General features: G+C 38.8%; 1 protein-coding gene across 8 annotated transcripts in view; it reads left to right on the top strand.

The window, feature by feature from the left end:
* The window catches only part of PCDH15 (protocadherin related 15), a 979,840-nt gene that overhangs the window by 730,402 nt on the left and 232,771 nt on the right, over positions 1-16,667 (top strand). For all 8 annotated transcript variants that reach the window (XM_072995260.2, XM_072995261.2, XM_072995259.2 and 5 more), the window contains 2 exons: positions 1,457-1,606; positions 15,130-15,323. In XM_072995260.2, the coding sequence (XP_072851361.2) occupies positions 1,457-1,606; positions 15,130-15,323 (344 nt within the window). The remainder of the gene's footprint in view (positions 1-1,456; positions 1,607-15,129; positions 15,324-16,667) is intronic.

Genomic DNA, 16,667 nt, shown 5'->3' with positions numbered 1-16,667 from the left:
GTGCATTGTAGGTCAATAGAGATTCGACTTACAGACTTTTCGACTTGCAGCCACCATTCCAATACGGATTAATTCCTTAAGTAGAGGGTCCACTGTACTTCTGAGATCTTGTCTCCCCTCAGGAGACATCTTCTTGTGGAAAGAGTTCAGGTGATTGTCAAACTTCACATCTTCTACATATTATATACCCTTTCATCTTTTTTTCTCCTGTATGGAAATTAATTGGTCTAATCAAATGAACACCATCTGCTATTGTTTGAGAGGCTACTGGCTTGCATGTAATAATGTCGAATATCTGACACGTATGTTAGTTAAGTTAGTGGTCAGGATTTTCTGGGTTTTTTTCCTGCTTTCTCTTTAGTTCACTGATTACATATTACATAACACAAGACAAACCAGATTTATAGCTGAGGGTCAAAATCACACATTAGGGGAAATGCATATATCCTGCTATTTCATCATTTCCCCTCCAGTTTCATGGTTCTTTTAAAGCACAATTAGACTTTGAAATGAAGACTGTGTTTACCTTCTGATGACTAATCATAAAACAAAAGCAAGCTAATTTGAAAAAAAATGTTGAGTGAGGCAGGCATATGTTAGAACTATCAAATGAGTTCTGCCACTTCAGAGAACTTTGCTTCTAGTGAAGTCTTAACTGTACTGCCTGTCAATGCCTTAGCAGATGCTACCGTGAACTGCAGCCACTCCTTGCTCTCTTAGGAAGGTAATGCCATGGTACCCATGTTTGCAGTAAAATCTGTGGGATTTAAATAGAGTTACTGCTGTATTTAAATGACAGCTAAATGCAGTTAATTTAGTTTGGATTCGACCCATGTTATTTGAAGAGGTACAAAGAAGCAAAAAAGATAGTTCTGTAATGAAAGATTTCCTTTTTGGTTTTCTCAGATGTACTTTGAAAGAAAGTCCATTAGTGATTGTTTTCTAGGCATGGAACTTTCATATTTTTTACTACACCTCCCAGAATGCGTTAGGAGTCATTAGGAATTCCCACAGCCAGAATTATGATAGCTGTAGGCAAAGAATCAACATCCTCAGTATAGTTTCAGTACTCAGACTTGCATATCAGAATATGGAGCCACCATTTGCCTCAAAATGAAAGAAATGGGTGGGAATGGCTAAACTCTATGGGAGCCACAAGGGATTAGGGGACTGGTACCTTTTTTTGAGAAGTACAGTAGCTCTTTAATAAACAGAGACTCACAATCCCTAATATGTTTTGACTTTCATGGAGCTTAGCCACTCTTCTGGTTTCTAACTTTTCTAAAGTAGCTAAATTCCTTTCGTTTTTTTTTCCTGTCTGCATATGAGCGAGCAAGAGAACAATATATAAGAAAGAAAAAATTGAAAACCCTTTGATCTTGTTCGAATTATTGTGTTCACTAGATTCAATTTATTTATTTAACAATTTATTCATGTTATCTTTTTTATTTTGAAGATGACAGCTTCTGATGGAGTACAAGAAAGCCTGCCAGTCACAGTCAATATTGTTGTGATTGATGCAAATGATAACTCTCCAACTTTCTCCAACATTTCATATAATGTCAAGATTTACACAGACATGAGGCCTGGAGAAAGTGTTATCAAGGTAATCAAATGGTTCATTATAGCTGTTTGTTCATTTTCAGTAAAAACTGTAACAGAATGTATTCAAATAAAAATGATCTGGCCAAATGAAACACATCTTTAGGATACTAATATTTGAATTGCATTAGGTTGTTTATCCCCTGAAAAGCAGAGCAATGGATGGGGAGATAAGTAGCCTGGGTGGCTGATATGTGTGCCAACAAAACTTGTGTTTCGTTGATTCTTTCCAACACAAGCTATACTTTTCTCTTTATCCTCTGCAACTTGAGAAAGTCATGCAGTACAAAAATTAGTGAATATTTAAGGGCCAAGTATCTCGATGGCTGTCTCCCCCCATTTCATTATGTGCTCAGGTAATTCTTATGTTACTTAATCCTCAAATACTAGGACTGGATTTTTTTTTTGTCCCCTGCGGACATATTTTATTGCAGAATCATGCAGAACTTATCCTACAATGTAGGCATTCTGCAGAGCTGTCACCAGAAGAATTCTGAAAAATCTTGCTCTGTTTCAGACATTTGCCTACAGTTGTATAGTTATTACTGTTAGTGCACATATACAGGCTAAAAGCAATTAGGCCAAAAAGTATACAAAAAAATGATGACAAGCTCTGATTGTATATAAGAAGAGGAAAGCTTTTCACAGTGTTGAATTTTGCTATTCAGATACTTCTTTGCCCAAGTCAGTATAATGGATTTGGACAAAAATGTCCCATGTTGGTTTTGTGTGTGTGTGTGTGAAACCCGACAACAAGAACATTGTCATCAATACATTGTACTTTTGTTGTCAGTAGCTTAGAAGGAGCTTTAGATTTTGTAGGAAGCTTCAGAAATACCGGACATGTATATTATACCTTTCCCTCAACTCTAACCTTACTACTAACTCTCAGTATACTTGAATTCTCATTGAACAACAATACCCTGCAACTCTATCAATAGAAATCCTTTTTATGCTGGTAGATATCACAACCAAGAACAATTACTCCTTCAGTCTTTCTCTTATTTCTGGTTCCAGTTTCTGAGTGGTGACAAATAAGATGTTATTATTCTAACAGTAGTTGAAGGGAAATCCTTAAAGCACCCAGATTTTAACTCCTCTCAAGAAAACGAAGGAGGTGGGGGGGGGACAATAAGAAAGAAGTCACTAGAGAGGGAGGGAGGGAGGAAGTAAGTCACAGATCAGTGGAAATTGTGGGCATGGAAAGAATCCTCACTAAAATCCTCCTTCTGGTTAAAGAGAATGAAATAGCAAGAGAAGGATAGATAAGGCAGGTGAAAGAAAAGAAAAAAGAAAAAAAAGCACTTGTAGATAGGAAGCACAGAGGAACTGGGTGATGGTTTGAGGAACAACCCATCCAGTGCTTCAGATTCTTAAAGAAAGCAGCAGTCATCCCACATTGAGAGAGTTGCTTACTTTGTGAACGTACACAATTCCTGGCAAGGAGCAGAGTGTTACAGTTTTTTCTACTAAAATGTTCTGTCCATTCAGACTGGAGCAAGGAGGAACACGTAGCTGTGAATGCCGTGTCCTATTTTGTATTAAGCTAGATATTACAAGGAAGCGAAGGAGAGTCCCCATAGCTGATATTGCACTCATAACAAGCCGACTCAAGTAAAGAATGAAATTTGTGAATACATATATATAAAAGAAGCAATAAGAAAACACAGGAGGGCTCCAAATGGAGGATTGTGTCATCCACATCCCTGTAAAATTTTGTTAATTAGACACTTACATGTTGCAAAATAAAATCCTCATCTTGCAGCACTGCTAGGAAATGGCTTATTGCAAGTATTACTTTACTACAACCCACCTGTTGAAAACCCATGCAAACAAAACAATTTAGTTTATTAGGCCATAATAATTGCTTTTCAAGTTATCTCCAACGAAGCATATGCTTTCCTTTCCTTTCCTTCTGTTCTGTTCTGTTTGTTTTTTGCACTTATTAGTATTACCTTCCTTTTTTCCTTTTCACTAATTGGCAGGTAACATATAAGCACTCAGCAGTATGGACAAGTCATAGCAAAGAGCTGACATTGGCCCCAGATCCACATCGTTGGCAGCAAAGATAATTGATGAGGTGCAAAGTGTTACATGACTCTTCTACCATAATATAGTATTTTGGGGGCATTTTCATTGATTATAAGCAAAAGGCCATTTGACACAAAACATTTTTAGATTTATGCCTGCGATGGTTTCAGCATGCGCTTAAGTGGCAAATGCAAATATAGAAAAACACCTGCCCCAAATCCTGACTTTGGTTCTCTGTTGAACATGCACATAGGAATAACAAACGGGTGGTGGGGAGAGGGTTGCTATGGCATGTTGAATGGAAAAAGCCAGCACTAAATTGCTGGTGGATCTAACAGGAAAGTGGCACTGAAGAGGATTCAGTAGACATAAATAATAGCCAGAATCCTATTGGTGATTTAGGCATGTGTACATTAAATTGCACAACCCACCGTGGTGAATTGTCTCTAACAAAGCAGGTGCCAACCACATTGCAAGGCATTTCCCTGATTGCACAACAGGCACACACTCAATAATGCAGTCAGCACTGTGTTAGTGGAAATTCACTGCAGTCAGTGATATAATGTAACTTACACATGTGTAAATTACCGACAAAATTCAGGCCGATATATTTAACGTTCCAGTACAATTTCCACTTTCTGTATTTGGCACAATAAAATAAAAGTGAGAGCCAGGAATAAAGGTGGCACTTGTGGCCAGAAGCAGATTCTGTTTACACTTCTTCAACAGTTCTGAATAGAGATGGGAGTATTCATATGTGTATACAATCCCTGCACAAGGGACATTAACGAGGGTCCATCCACATGGGGCTGGACGGTCCATTCACTGATCCAGTGCAGACAGCGCAATTCTACCAATGGCTCCCCAGTGTGCGATCCACTCACCACTCTTTGACCCCCCACTTCCTGCCAGGAGTAGCGAGCGGATCGCAGGTGTGGGGCTGGACCCTCTTTAATGCCAGCTGTGCAAGGGATATTCGTATATGAATATGAATACCCCCATCTCTAGTTCTGAATCTCCCTGCCCCTGTAAATTATATGAATTTAGGAGGCATTATAGGGCATTTTGAGGTGGAACACAAACCTCCCTCCTCCTTTATGTTCACTGTTTTCATACCCCCATATTTGGATTCCAGTTAAGGAATTCAGATACATGTAGTTATATCTGAGAGGTGGGAAATGATCATGAAGTGTTCCACTTCTCAAAGTTATTCATATAATTTGGGCATTACCGTAGACAGAAATCCAGACGCTCTTTAATTTTCGTCATGACAGCCGTTCCTGTACTATGAAAGTCAGACATTTCTCTCTAGTCTAACGTCTAGCATTTCTTTGACAGTTTTAAGTATTTTACAGCAGCAACTTCAAACTTGGTTATTATGAATACTGTAGTATTTTATAATATATTCTTGTCATGTTTTATACAGTAGGACACAGTACAAATAATGTGTTAGAATGGAAAATGAGAAGGAATATTTTGAACAAGTCAGGTGAAATATGTTGTGAGAGTAAATTGTTTTCTTGCTTTTGTTTCTGACATTGTTGCTGGCCTCCTTAGGGAGAAAAATTAATAAGTAACAAATTGCAAGGGTCTGTAGTAAATTTCACTTAGGGCAAAAAAAGGATTTACAATAGTATTTTGCACTGTTACATTTCATGTTGAGATTTGAGTGTTGTATATAGCTTAATGCTGCTCTCCTCAGAAATATGTAGTAGTTCCATAGCAGCTTTTCCCCCACAAGTGATAGATCTTTTTGTCACTGCTTATTCAATCATACATTTCTATAAATACGTAAATCCAGACTGGCAATTTTGTTGTCTTGTATTTGGATGTTCTGATTTTTGTAAGTATCTGAAATTAACAGTTCTACTCCCTGCTTATATCAATGTCATTGTCTTCATACCCAAAAAACTCTGAGAAGGGCCACCATAAGTGCTACTGAGAACAGTACAAGAGATAGGGTTTAGACTGCAATCTTTTTCCCCTTTTTATTTCAGAGAATTGACTTGACAGCACATGATGATTATCATTATTATTGTTAATGACAATCTGATCACTATGTGCTTCTTGCTTTTGTTTCTAAGAAATTGTTTTCTTCTTTTTAAGTGAGATCATTTTGACTCCCTCTGATGATTTTACATTATATTCATAAGTCATGCTGGGTTTTTTTTTATTGTGCTTAAGTATATCGAATCACTCAAAAAAGAAGAGACAAAAATATTTACCAGTCTGGACACAGATCCTTTGGAAAGCTGGCATCTTATTTTTTTATTATTAGTGGCAGACTTTTGGAGTACTGGGAGCATATTCGAGGTGAGAGAAGATGCCACTGCATCTTCTCAATAGCCTTCTATTAAACAGAAGAGAGAGAGAAATGGCATGTGGCTGATCAAGTGGAGGACCTCTTTACCAGAAATAATTTGCACTCTCATGAGCTGATCCGTTGTCAAGAGATCTTAAGTGCTGGTCAAATACTGTTTTGCTGCAAAAGTGGCAAAGAAATACAATACTGAACAAGAGGATTTATTTGTGAGTCTGGGTGTAAAGTGAAGTCTTTCATACAAATGGCAACAGAACTATACTGTCAACACCAACAGCAGTGTAATGGAAAGGTCTGTGTTCATAGCTGGTGCTGAATAGGAGTTGGTCTGATTTTTATCATTTGGCTTTGATCTGACCTTTCTGAAGTTAAAAGTGTAACTGTAATAGTTTTTGTTATTATCTCAATAAATATCTACTGCCCTTTACAGTAAATGTCTTTAATAGCCAAGTGTAGATGGGAGTGAAGGCTGTGAAGTCATGATATTCCTAAGGGTACAGTTTGAACACAGCTTAACTAAAAGTCAGACCTGATTCTTCCATCACATCACTTTTTTTAACCACTGCACTGCCCCACCTCACTCTCACCTGTTTCTAAAAACATAAACAAATGTCATCCTAATATTGTGAACTTTTTTTTTTTTACTATTCCCCCCTGGTACAATTTTATGTTTTAAAAAAATATGCACTTCTTCTCTACATCTGGACAGCCTGCAACAACTGGTTGTCCTTGGAGTTGGTGTTAACTAGGAACAAGTGACAGGAAAAGTATGAGATTACTTCTAGTTCACATCTACAGAGCTGCTATAGAGGATTGGTTGGAGATGGGAACACAACCACCATAAACGTGACCTAAGCTTTGTGATGTGGAAATCATTAAAGCACCCAGTGATTTAATCCATAGGGAGATATGATCTGAGTGATCTGTGATCTGAGCAATGCTTAATGCAAAGAATGATGGCTGTAGTCTTCGCTGTTAGAAGCACAGTGGAAAACTCTTGTTTTCATGCCTCCAGTGGTTTTTAGTGGTACCAGACAGACCAGGATATTAAACATCTCAAAGTGTTCATTCAAATTTCACAAAATTCATTGAATACCCATTGTAGAATATTTTTTTAAAAAAAACCATGATTTATCTTGAAAGTAATTGAGTTAGCTGATAAATAAATCCATTATGATGGCTGTGAACTTGTTTCGATACAAAAATGCACTTATTTTGGCAGATCTCCTTTTGTCCCAAATTACAATGTTCTGCAAGGACAAATGGCATGTAACTTTGTAACCTACTTGGCAGAATCTCTCATCTCAAGTCTTTAATCTAGTGTTCAAATACTAATGTCTTCAGATGGAATTAATTGTTGTTTTGAAGTGCTAGCTTAGGAGTTGAAGGAGAGTTGAAAGAGAATGTCGAAAGAGTGTACATTTTTTATAAAACCATATACTAAAATATATAATTGTAAGCTTCAGAAGTGCTGGGTACAAGTGTAAACACACATACATGGAGTGAGTTCCACTGAATGCAAAGTTACTTATCTCCAAGTAACTGTATATATAATTGGATTGCACGTATCCTAAATAAGGAACTTTGCAGAGTTGTAATTGGGGAGGGGTTTGTATCTCAGGTATAATTATCTGCATGCAGAAACCCATTATTGAAAAATCTGCAGTCCTTTTCTGCTACTTTGCCTCCTAATAGCTTTAGAATCTTACAAGGACACTTGTCTCCTTTGAGATGATAATCAGCTATGATAACTTCAAAAGGAAAATGTTCCAGGTCACTCATGATTAGCTTCTGAAACTAGATAGCACAATCAAAAGAAATAGGTTAGAAAAAGAGCACTGACCTCAGTGTATCTGTGCAGTGAGAAAATAATTCAGGATGAAAGCCCCCTTCTATTTGCTAATTGTATTGCATTACCAAGATAATAAAACATTTAATTTGTGTAACATTTAGTTTTCTTGCAAAACTGGCAGTTCCTGTTTTAATACATTATCAGTAACAGTGTTATAATCTGCCAAGCCACATGAGCCTAAAGCTTTATGTGATAAAACCTTAGGAATCAAATGTAAAGTTTGGATTGTACCGCGAGGGGCTGATGGCAGCACTTTGGGGACTTTATGGCAGTGCACTTAATGTTGCTTTAATCTGGATGAAGTGGTGTCTGTAAACTCAGAATGCTGGTAAACTACATCTACCCATTGATGTGCTCCCAGTGGAGGAAATAGAAAGGTAGTAAGCCCTTAGCCCATCTTGGAGTCTAAGGGCTATAGACTAGGTGATTCCCAGGTGCTATATGCTTAAAGAATGTTCCTCCCCCCAGCACTGGTTTTATTCCATTAAATCTATTTCAAATCTATGGTGCATAATCTGCATTCATTATTTTATACTTGACTCCCAAGATGATATATTTTGCTCACATGGGACTAATTCCAATTGACAGTTTACAATGAATCAATGGTAACTTGGTAAATCAGCATTCAGTGACTGCCATTGAGTGAATTGGGCTATGTTAGCTGGGACTAATAATTTGGTTTAGGCCCTCAATCAGATTATTCATGCTTTTTCCCACCACACATATGCTGTTGGTTGACAGGATACCTATGCCATTCATTTCCTTTCTCCTTCTCCTGCTGCACACTTAAATCAGCTGTGAGCTTTATGAGTGCAAGTGAACTGTTTATATTGTTTATTTTGCTGAGTGGAGAACTCATAACACAGTATCCCCTGCAGCCAGTTGCCTGGGCATTTCACAGAGTCACTGTCCCTAAATCCACCCTCCCTGACCTCTGCATTGTGCAGTGAAAGGCATGGCACAGTGGGATTTCCAGACCAGAGTTTGTCTTAGCTGTTTTTCCTGCACAATGGAAAATCGAGTGAACATAATCAAGAGGGAAGCAGAAGGGAGAAGGAGATGGGACTTGGTTCCCTCATTGATTGATGGGTTACAGAAAATTGAGTGCTGGGTCTTTCCCTCTCCCCTTGTTATCTTAACAGAAACCTCTATTTTGAGCCTTACAGTGAAGTTCAGTCTTCTTTTATGCATCTTCCTAACAGTGAAACTGTTCAGGATACTAAGAAGATTATTTTTCCTTTAACCATCCACTGTGCATGACCTCTGCCAAGAAAAGGAATTAAAATGGATTCATCTTTCTGGAAGATAGTATATTAAGAACAAATCCTGTAGTCTAGCCACATCACTCATCTCTTCTTTCCTGTATTATATGTTCTTCCCTGCTGCGTCATGCACCCTTGGATGTACCTGATTTTCTGCCAGAAGTCTTCTGTCATTTCTACCTCCTTACCTCCTCTTAGCCTCCCATTCCCTTTTAAAATGAAGTTAAACAGCCAGTCAGACTGCATTAAGATAAAACCAAATCTTAAAATCCTAGGTTGAACTTCTGAATGCTTCAGACGGATAACTTGTTAGAGGCTTTAGTCCTGTTCACCACTTGGTCTTCAGTTTTGTTGATCTTCTAGACACATTAGAAATTTGAAAACAGTGTAGTGGGCACCATCACATAAAGGCTGCTAAATCATATGGGGAGTCCGTTCCCCTTTGAACCTATCTGAAATTCACTTTTTCATTCAGTTCCCCCTATATCCATATTCTCAGCACACAAGATCCACTTATCCCACACACTTTTCTTTCTTTCAAGATCTTTATATCCTGTCAAGTACTCTCTGTACTCTTATGAAAACATGCCAATTAGAAAGGATATGTTGATTTAATTCAAAGTTTTAAAATAATATCAGAAATGGAAGTGACTGACAGCAAAACCTAATGTTTAAAAGTAGCACCACAAGATCTAATTGAAATTACACTATTAAACTATCTCAGAATACTTCACTGAGATTCTGAGCAACCAAGGAAAACTAGATGTGCTTCTCAGCAAGCTTTTAATGTTTCTTCAGAACTCTTCTGACCTGTTCCAAAATTCTGTGCTTTTCTTCTGAGTGGAAAGGTTCTCCTGCCAGCTGACTTATAACTGGTACTTTAATGACGCATGGCATTTCCCCATCTTAAGGTTTGACCACATATAGGATAAGGTAGAGCCAGAGCCTTATATAAGCCATGTCAGAATGCAGACAATGTAAGACAATATAGTTAACTGCTTGTTGTTGTTGTCTAGTCGTTTAGTCATGTCCGACTCTTCGTGACCCCATGGACCAGAGCACGCCAGGCCCTGCTGTCTTCCACTGCTTCCCGGAGTTGGGTCAAATTCATGTTGGTAGCTTCGATGACACTGTCCAACCATCTCGTCCTCTGTCGTCCCCTTCTCCTCCTGCCTTCACACTTTCCTAATATTAGGGTCTTTTCCAGGGAGAGTTAACTCCTACAGTCTACCAAATTTCAGATCTGTAGATCACCTCCCTGCTCATAGACACAAACATATACTTTTCAAGATTTCTGTTGTTTTGTTTTGTTGTTTTGTTTTTGCTAGAGCAGAATGTTTACAACTTTCAGAAAAGAGGTAGTCTCATGTAGCACTTTCTGGCCGTGCTTTCACTTTCCTTTTTGTGAGTTTTTCTGACCTTGCTTCTTGACTAGAGGCATTAGAGGCTGTCAGTCTTTTTGTAAGCTTTTTAATACTCTCAGTAGATTGGGGTCAGGAATATTTCCTCCCATGAATATGTTGTCATACTGTACATTAAGGCCATTTTCTCATGCCTTTCTCCACCGAGTAAGATGTGGCAGGTGGCAGCTACTAAGGCAGGTCTTTTTCAGTGGAGGTGCTCTCATTACTGAATGCTTAGTCTTTTAGGAACCAGGTAAGTACTTATTTATTCCCTATGATTCTTTCATTTTTCTATTTTTTTAAAAAAACCATGAAGTGGTATTTAGAGCTTTCCACTACTGTTATCCTCTGCTGTTAGTTTCATTTGATATTTGTGGTTGTTTTGATTTGTTTTATGCTTTTTGTTATGTTTTATTGTTACTTTTTCTATCTTATGGCTTTCAGTGTTTTGTGAGCTATCCAAGGAGCCTCAATTTTTGGAAAGTATAGGTATTTAGAGAAATAAGTAAACACCAGAAAAGAATCATAGAAAGGCAATTATATCAGGACTTTGATAATGTTAATAACAGTGTGTTCATACCTCCACTTCACATGTGTGTTATGGTCACAGGTTTCTCATGAAACATTCAGCGCTGTCTGGAGTCTGTACTGCAATGGATGCAGGATAATGGGCTGAGGCTGAACCTGGACAAGACAGAGTCCTGAGGGTGGGTGGACCCACCGTTAGTGGTTTGGGAAACTCCCTCTCTTTCGGGGGAGTGACTCTCACTGGTTAGAGTGAGGTTCGCAGCTTGGGGATACATCTGGACCTGGCGCTCACCATGGAAACTCAGGTGGCGTCAGTGGTCCGCACCACCTATTTCCATCTTTGCCAGATTGCCCGGCTGCGTCCCTTTCTTGACGTTGGTGCGCTCACCACCTTGGTCCATGCACTCATAATCTCGAGATTAGGCCACTGTAATGCGCTCGACATGGGGCTACCTTTAAGATTAATGCAGAAACTCCAAATGGTGCAGAATGCAGCAGCCAGACTTCTTAGTGGGGTGAAGAAACATCAACATATTACTCCCACTCTGGCCGCATTGTATTGGCTGCCCATTCGATTCTGCGTTGATTTCAAAGTTCTAATGATCACATACAACACACTAAATGGTTTAGGACCTCAATACTTGGCAAAATGCCTCCTTCCACCTGGATATATTCCTTTCACCCAATCTAGCCAGGAGGGGCGACTGAGGAGCCTGGAAAGACAAAGCGAGACGCCGGGCCTTCTTGGCAGTCTCTTCAACAAGCTCCCCCCCCCCGAGATTTATCTGGCCCCCTTGCTGGGCACTTTCAAAAACCAACTCAAGACCTGGTTATATAGACAGGCCTTCCCTCCGGGCACTATGTAACTTCCTCTTTTTCTCTATCTTTATCTACTTTGTTTTGTGTAAATGCTGTAAATTGTTATTTAATATTAATTGTTTTTATTCTGCGTTTTGTGAGCTGCCCACAGTAGACTGTCTAAATAAGCTCAATAAATAAATCATTTTCCCCTATATTTTTCCAAATGCTATTTCGTTTTTTATTTGGTGATGCTCAGGAAGTTCACTGGGATCAAATGATGAACCCATCTATCGTAGCTGCCTGAGTTTCATTATTGTAGAACTCAATGGCTTATTAATCCATTGTGTCAGCTGTTCTGCTGCGTGTTAATTTTTGTAACAGTACCTGAGTAGCTAAAGCAAATGTATGCTAATTGTGTGTGGCATTAGGGAAGCAGACATGTTTGCCTGGAACAGTTATTCCAAGTGTGGTAATGGGAAGGCAGAGCTGTCTGGCATACAGCAAATGCAGGTCTCAGTTTAGATCAACAGGAAGTAATCATGTTGGGCATTTGAGAATCAGACCAATTTGCCTGAACTTTGTACTTCATGACAGACGTGGAACTACTGGAGTCAGTATGTCTCATTAGCTTTTTCACACATTGGCAGAAAATAACTCTGGTAAAAAAGGGCTCTGTCCAGCTGAACTAACCCTTGTTAAAAATGATGGCAGCAAATCAGAACTGGCGTCCCACTAAAGAGCAAGGAATTGTTAAGACAGGATGCTGTAGAGGTTTCTTACAGCTTCTTGGTTGCATAATGTTAATCAAACCTTTGCCTGAGCAATAACAGAACATATTTATCATTGTCAAGTTGTGAGCGTTGCTCATTTTTTAATGAGCAAAATCACTGCTACTGCTTGGAAGAGATAGACAGTGAAAGCAGAATGGATCTTTTTTCTAGCCTCTTATAGACATTCAGATGTTTCCAAAATCATGTAAACTGCAGTGCCTATCAGCCAGAGACACCTGCAGTTTGAATTTTCAGAATCAAAGAACGTTCTGACAGTTCTGTGACTTCAATTCTTCCTCTCAGGCATCGTTCACCCCCAAAATGTTATTCAGATAACTTGGCATCTCCAAGTACCTTCATTTGTAAATTTAATTAACCTTGTTAATTTATCTATTTGTGTATTCTAACAGATTCCCTTTTCACATTGTCACAGTAAAACTTGGCCTGGTTCCAAACATGCAATTAAATGGTTAGGGCTTACATTTTGTGTAAGGCTATTATTTGTTTTTCTTCTATCCCTTTACCGCTGATCTAAAGAAGGTGACTATATCCAACCATTAACAGTAACATTTATTTAAGAGCTCAAAAACTATGAGCAATTTTTCAGGACATTTTTAAACAAATACATAGTTTGAGAAAATTTCATGTGTAAAAATGAACATAGTGGTTTAATATTTAGCTTTTGTTACCAAACTCCATGTATCTATTCAAGTAGTAGTCTGAGGCAGTCTATTCCTGTTTACACAGAAGTAAAGGTGACTACATTTAATGACCAGAATCTTGTTTAATGTTGCCACAGTGTAATGCTGTGCTGGTGAAATTCTACTCAATCTTAATTGACTAAATCTGTTCAGACTAATGAAGTTTCTGGAGAGTGCCTATGGACACTAATGAAGCTTTTCCTTGCATAAACATAAGTCAGTTTGAATTAATGGAACTTATGAAGGATAAATCTCCACTGATTCAGTGTGTCTACTCTAGTGCAATTTACTATGCTAAGGAAAAGGATTTCAACTTCTGTTGTTCCACTTGTAGATCATTGCCCGACCAGTGAGTGAGTGGTACAATAGAACACGATCATAGCCAATATATTTAAACTCTAATACAGCATTCCCTAACCTGATGCCTTCCATATGGAATATAAGCCATAGCATCCCCACCCAGCATGGAAAGTAACAGGTTGGGTTTCCCTAATAATTGGATTTAGGATTGCAGCGCGCGTGCACGCGCACACACACAGCATGCATTCCTCACCAACCTAATTGCTCACCGAAACACTGCCATGGGAAATTCAAGGGGACTTACATTGGGTTGTTCAGCTTGTCTGTCTGTTCTCCATAGAGTGTCCATAGATTTACTGGCAGATTTATTCGAAAGTCAGAAACAAGGAAAGCATCGTCCATCATTACATCCATACTCGTAACGGAGAAGATTTTTTTCTTGGAAAGTGTGGTTGCTTTCTTGATGTTATAACTTGTATGTGAAGGATATCCTTAATGAAGCAGTTATTTCTTGCATTCACTCATTCATATTTGATAAATTTTTGGGGATGTTACAGTTTCTTCTGTTTCTGAGAGCCTTTGTATATCTATCACAGCATAATACACATATAATAAAATCTAAACATTTACTGAGCTCCACCCATCTTCTTGAGCATGTCCCCATCCTGTAAAATGGGCCCCAGTCCCCAAAGAACATGCCTATCTCTGCTTTAAGAAACACATTTTCACTCAATAATAATAATGATGTATTTCATCCTATGCTGACTTTATCCTAGCAGAAAACACTTATATTAAGGCAGAGTGCACAATTTGTGCTTTTCTCACAATCCATTTCTGCATCCCCTCCACTTGCAAAAAGTGGGTCCCTTTGGTTAGGAGAAAGTTCAGAAAAGAATGTGGTTTGATACAGTCTCCAATAAAAGTCATAGTAATTGTGTGCCATCAAGTCAATTTCCAAGGTTCTCTAAGTGGAGAGTACTAAGAAGTAGTTTACTATTCCTTTCTTCTGGGGGTATCCTTTAATTTTGCAGATTGCCCAAGGCCACATAGGTTGGCTTTTCTGAGATACACAGTAAGGAATCACACTTTCTAACTTGCTGAACTATTCAGCCAGCAATAAAAGAAGTAAATGTAAAAACACAGGGGTCTCAAGTTATATAAGCAGAAGTTGTTGTTTAGTCATTAAGTCGTGTCCGACTCTTCATGACCTCATGGACCAGAGCACACCAGCCCCCCCCCCCCCATCTTCCGCTGCCTCCCAGAGTTTATTCAAATAAGCTGAAGCACTTTTGGCTAAGACAAAACCACCACCAGATGCAACCCAATAATCAGAATATTATGTTAACTATTTTAACTTGTCTGTCGTTGTTCACATTGTAGAACGTAATTTCAGGATGTCCACATCCAACACTGAAAACTTTATGCCTGATTTCACTTATTCAGTAGTGTTTTAATTTAGGTAATTTCAGTTAGTCTGTCTCTTTTTAACTTGGGTCTCTGTCATTCTATCAAAAAACAACATAACATTAAGATTTTAAATTCTGTTTTTTCTCTTGCAGCTCACTGCAATAGATGCTGATGAAGGTCCCAATGGGCAGATCATATACGAAATCCTGGCTGGCGATCAAGGAGATTTTGTAATCAATGATCAAACAGGCCTGATCACAATTGCACCAGGAACCATATTGTTAGTAGGCCATTCCTATGCCCTCACTGTCAGAGCATCTGACAGTGCACCACTACCACAGAGAAGGTAATTAATATTATAATGAATTTTTTTATCAGTCAGTCACTGGTTCTATATAATCATTCACAGAAGTGTGAAAGGACTGGGATTATTAAAGACGGCCTACCCTGACTATTTGGTTTCTTTAGAAGAGGCATGGTGGCTATCCCCCCCCCCCCCCCCGATATAAGCACAGCTAATATGCCAGGTGGAGGGAAGGGTATCCCCCTTCCTCCCCCACTCCATCACAGGCCACCTATGGCCAAATAATATAAACAAGCATAATTTTTAAGGTTGTTGTAGGTTTTTCGGGCTCTTTGGCCGTGTTCTGAAGGTTGTTCCTCCTAAGGTTTCGCCAGTCTCTGAGACTGGTGAAACGTTAGGAAGAACAACCTTCAGAACATGGCCAAAGAGCCCGAAAAACCCACAACAACCATTAGATCCCGGCTGTGAAAGCCTTCGCGAATACATACCGTAATCTTTAAGCTTAATCCAATATATGTTTACTCAGTAGTTCAGTGAAATTTCTCTCTCTCTCTCTCTCTCTCTCTCTCTCTCTCTCTCTCTCTCTCTCTCTCTCTCTGTGTGTGTGTGTGTGTTTGTGTGTCTGTGTGTGTGTGTGTGTGTGAGAGAGAGAGAGATTGCAGCCTTAATTTTTGTGCTGCTGCCATATGGAATAAATGAATTAAACATATCTTGAGTGCGACATTATTTTCGTACAGTGAGATTGGCCTATCAGAATCAATCCTTTTGGACCTTTGTTTTTCTAAAATAACAGTATCCTTCTCATGAAATTTTGCCTATCTTCGTGAGCATATATTTGTTTAAGAACGTCCTAAGAGTGTGCTAAAAGGAAGAGAGAACACTAAGCAATGAAAGCCGGGTAGCTGTTTGTTCTGTCAACTATCATGTAACAGTAGTATCTCCAAATATCCAGGAAGTGAAAAGATCACTGAGCTGAAGGTAGGCTTTTATCCCCATGATACAATCTTATAGTGTGCCTTAGCTCAATTTAGAGCACAAATTGCAAGCTGTGCAAACACTGGACAGGCAATGAAATACGCTCAGCAGAAACTTGCATTTGCAGGAGCAAAGCCACTCAATGTCTAATCTTGGACTTGTTAAATCTCATCGGCATGGAATAGAAAGAGATAAACTCTTTTCTCATCTGAGCTTGTCAGTAACAAACAAAATGAGTGAGCTGGGTGTTTTTTTTTAAGCTGATCAAATGCTTCTAGAAAACAGAATCACTGGGATGCTGTGGTCTTGATTTGCACTGGGTTTTCACAGCTGTGTCTGAATATACCCAAGGGGGAAGAATGTAACATATGCCTTGGTGACATCCATATTTTAACAGTAGTAGGATCCAAT

The sequence above is a fragment of the Pogona vitticeps genome, chromosome 3 (genome assembly GCF_051106095.1).
Source record: "Pogona vitticeps strain Pit_001003342236 chromosome 3, PviZW2.1, whole genome shotgun sequence".
In the NCBI taxonomy this organism is placed as follows: domain Eukaryota; kingdom Metazoa; phylum Chordata; class Lepidosauria; order Squamata; family Agamidae; genus Pogona; species Pogona vitticeps.
Note: the sequence above shows the minus strand (reverse complement) of the source record. Positions and strands in the feature narration are given on the sequence as shown.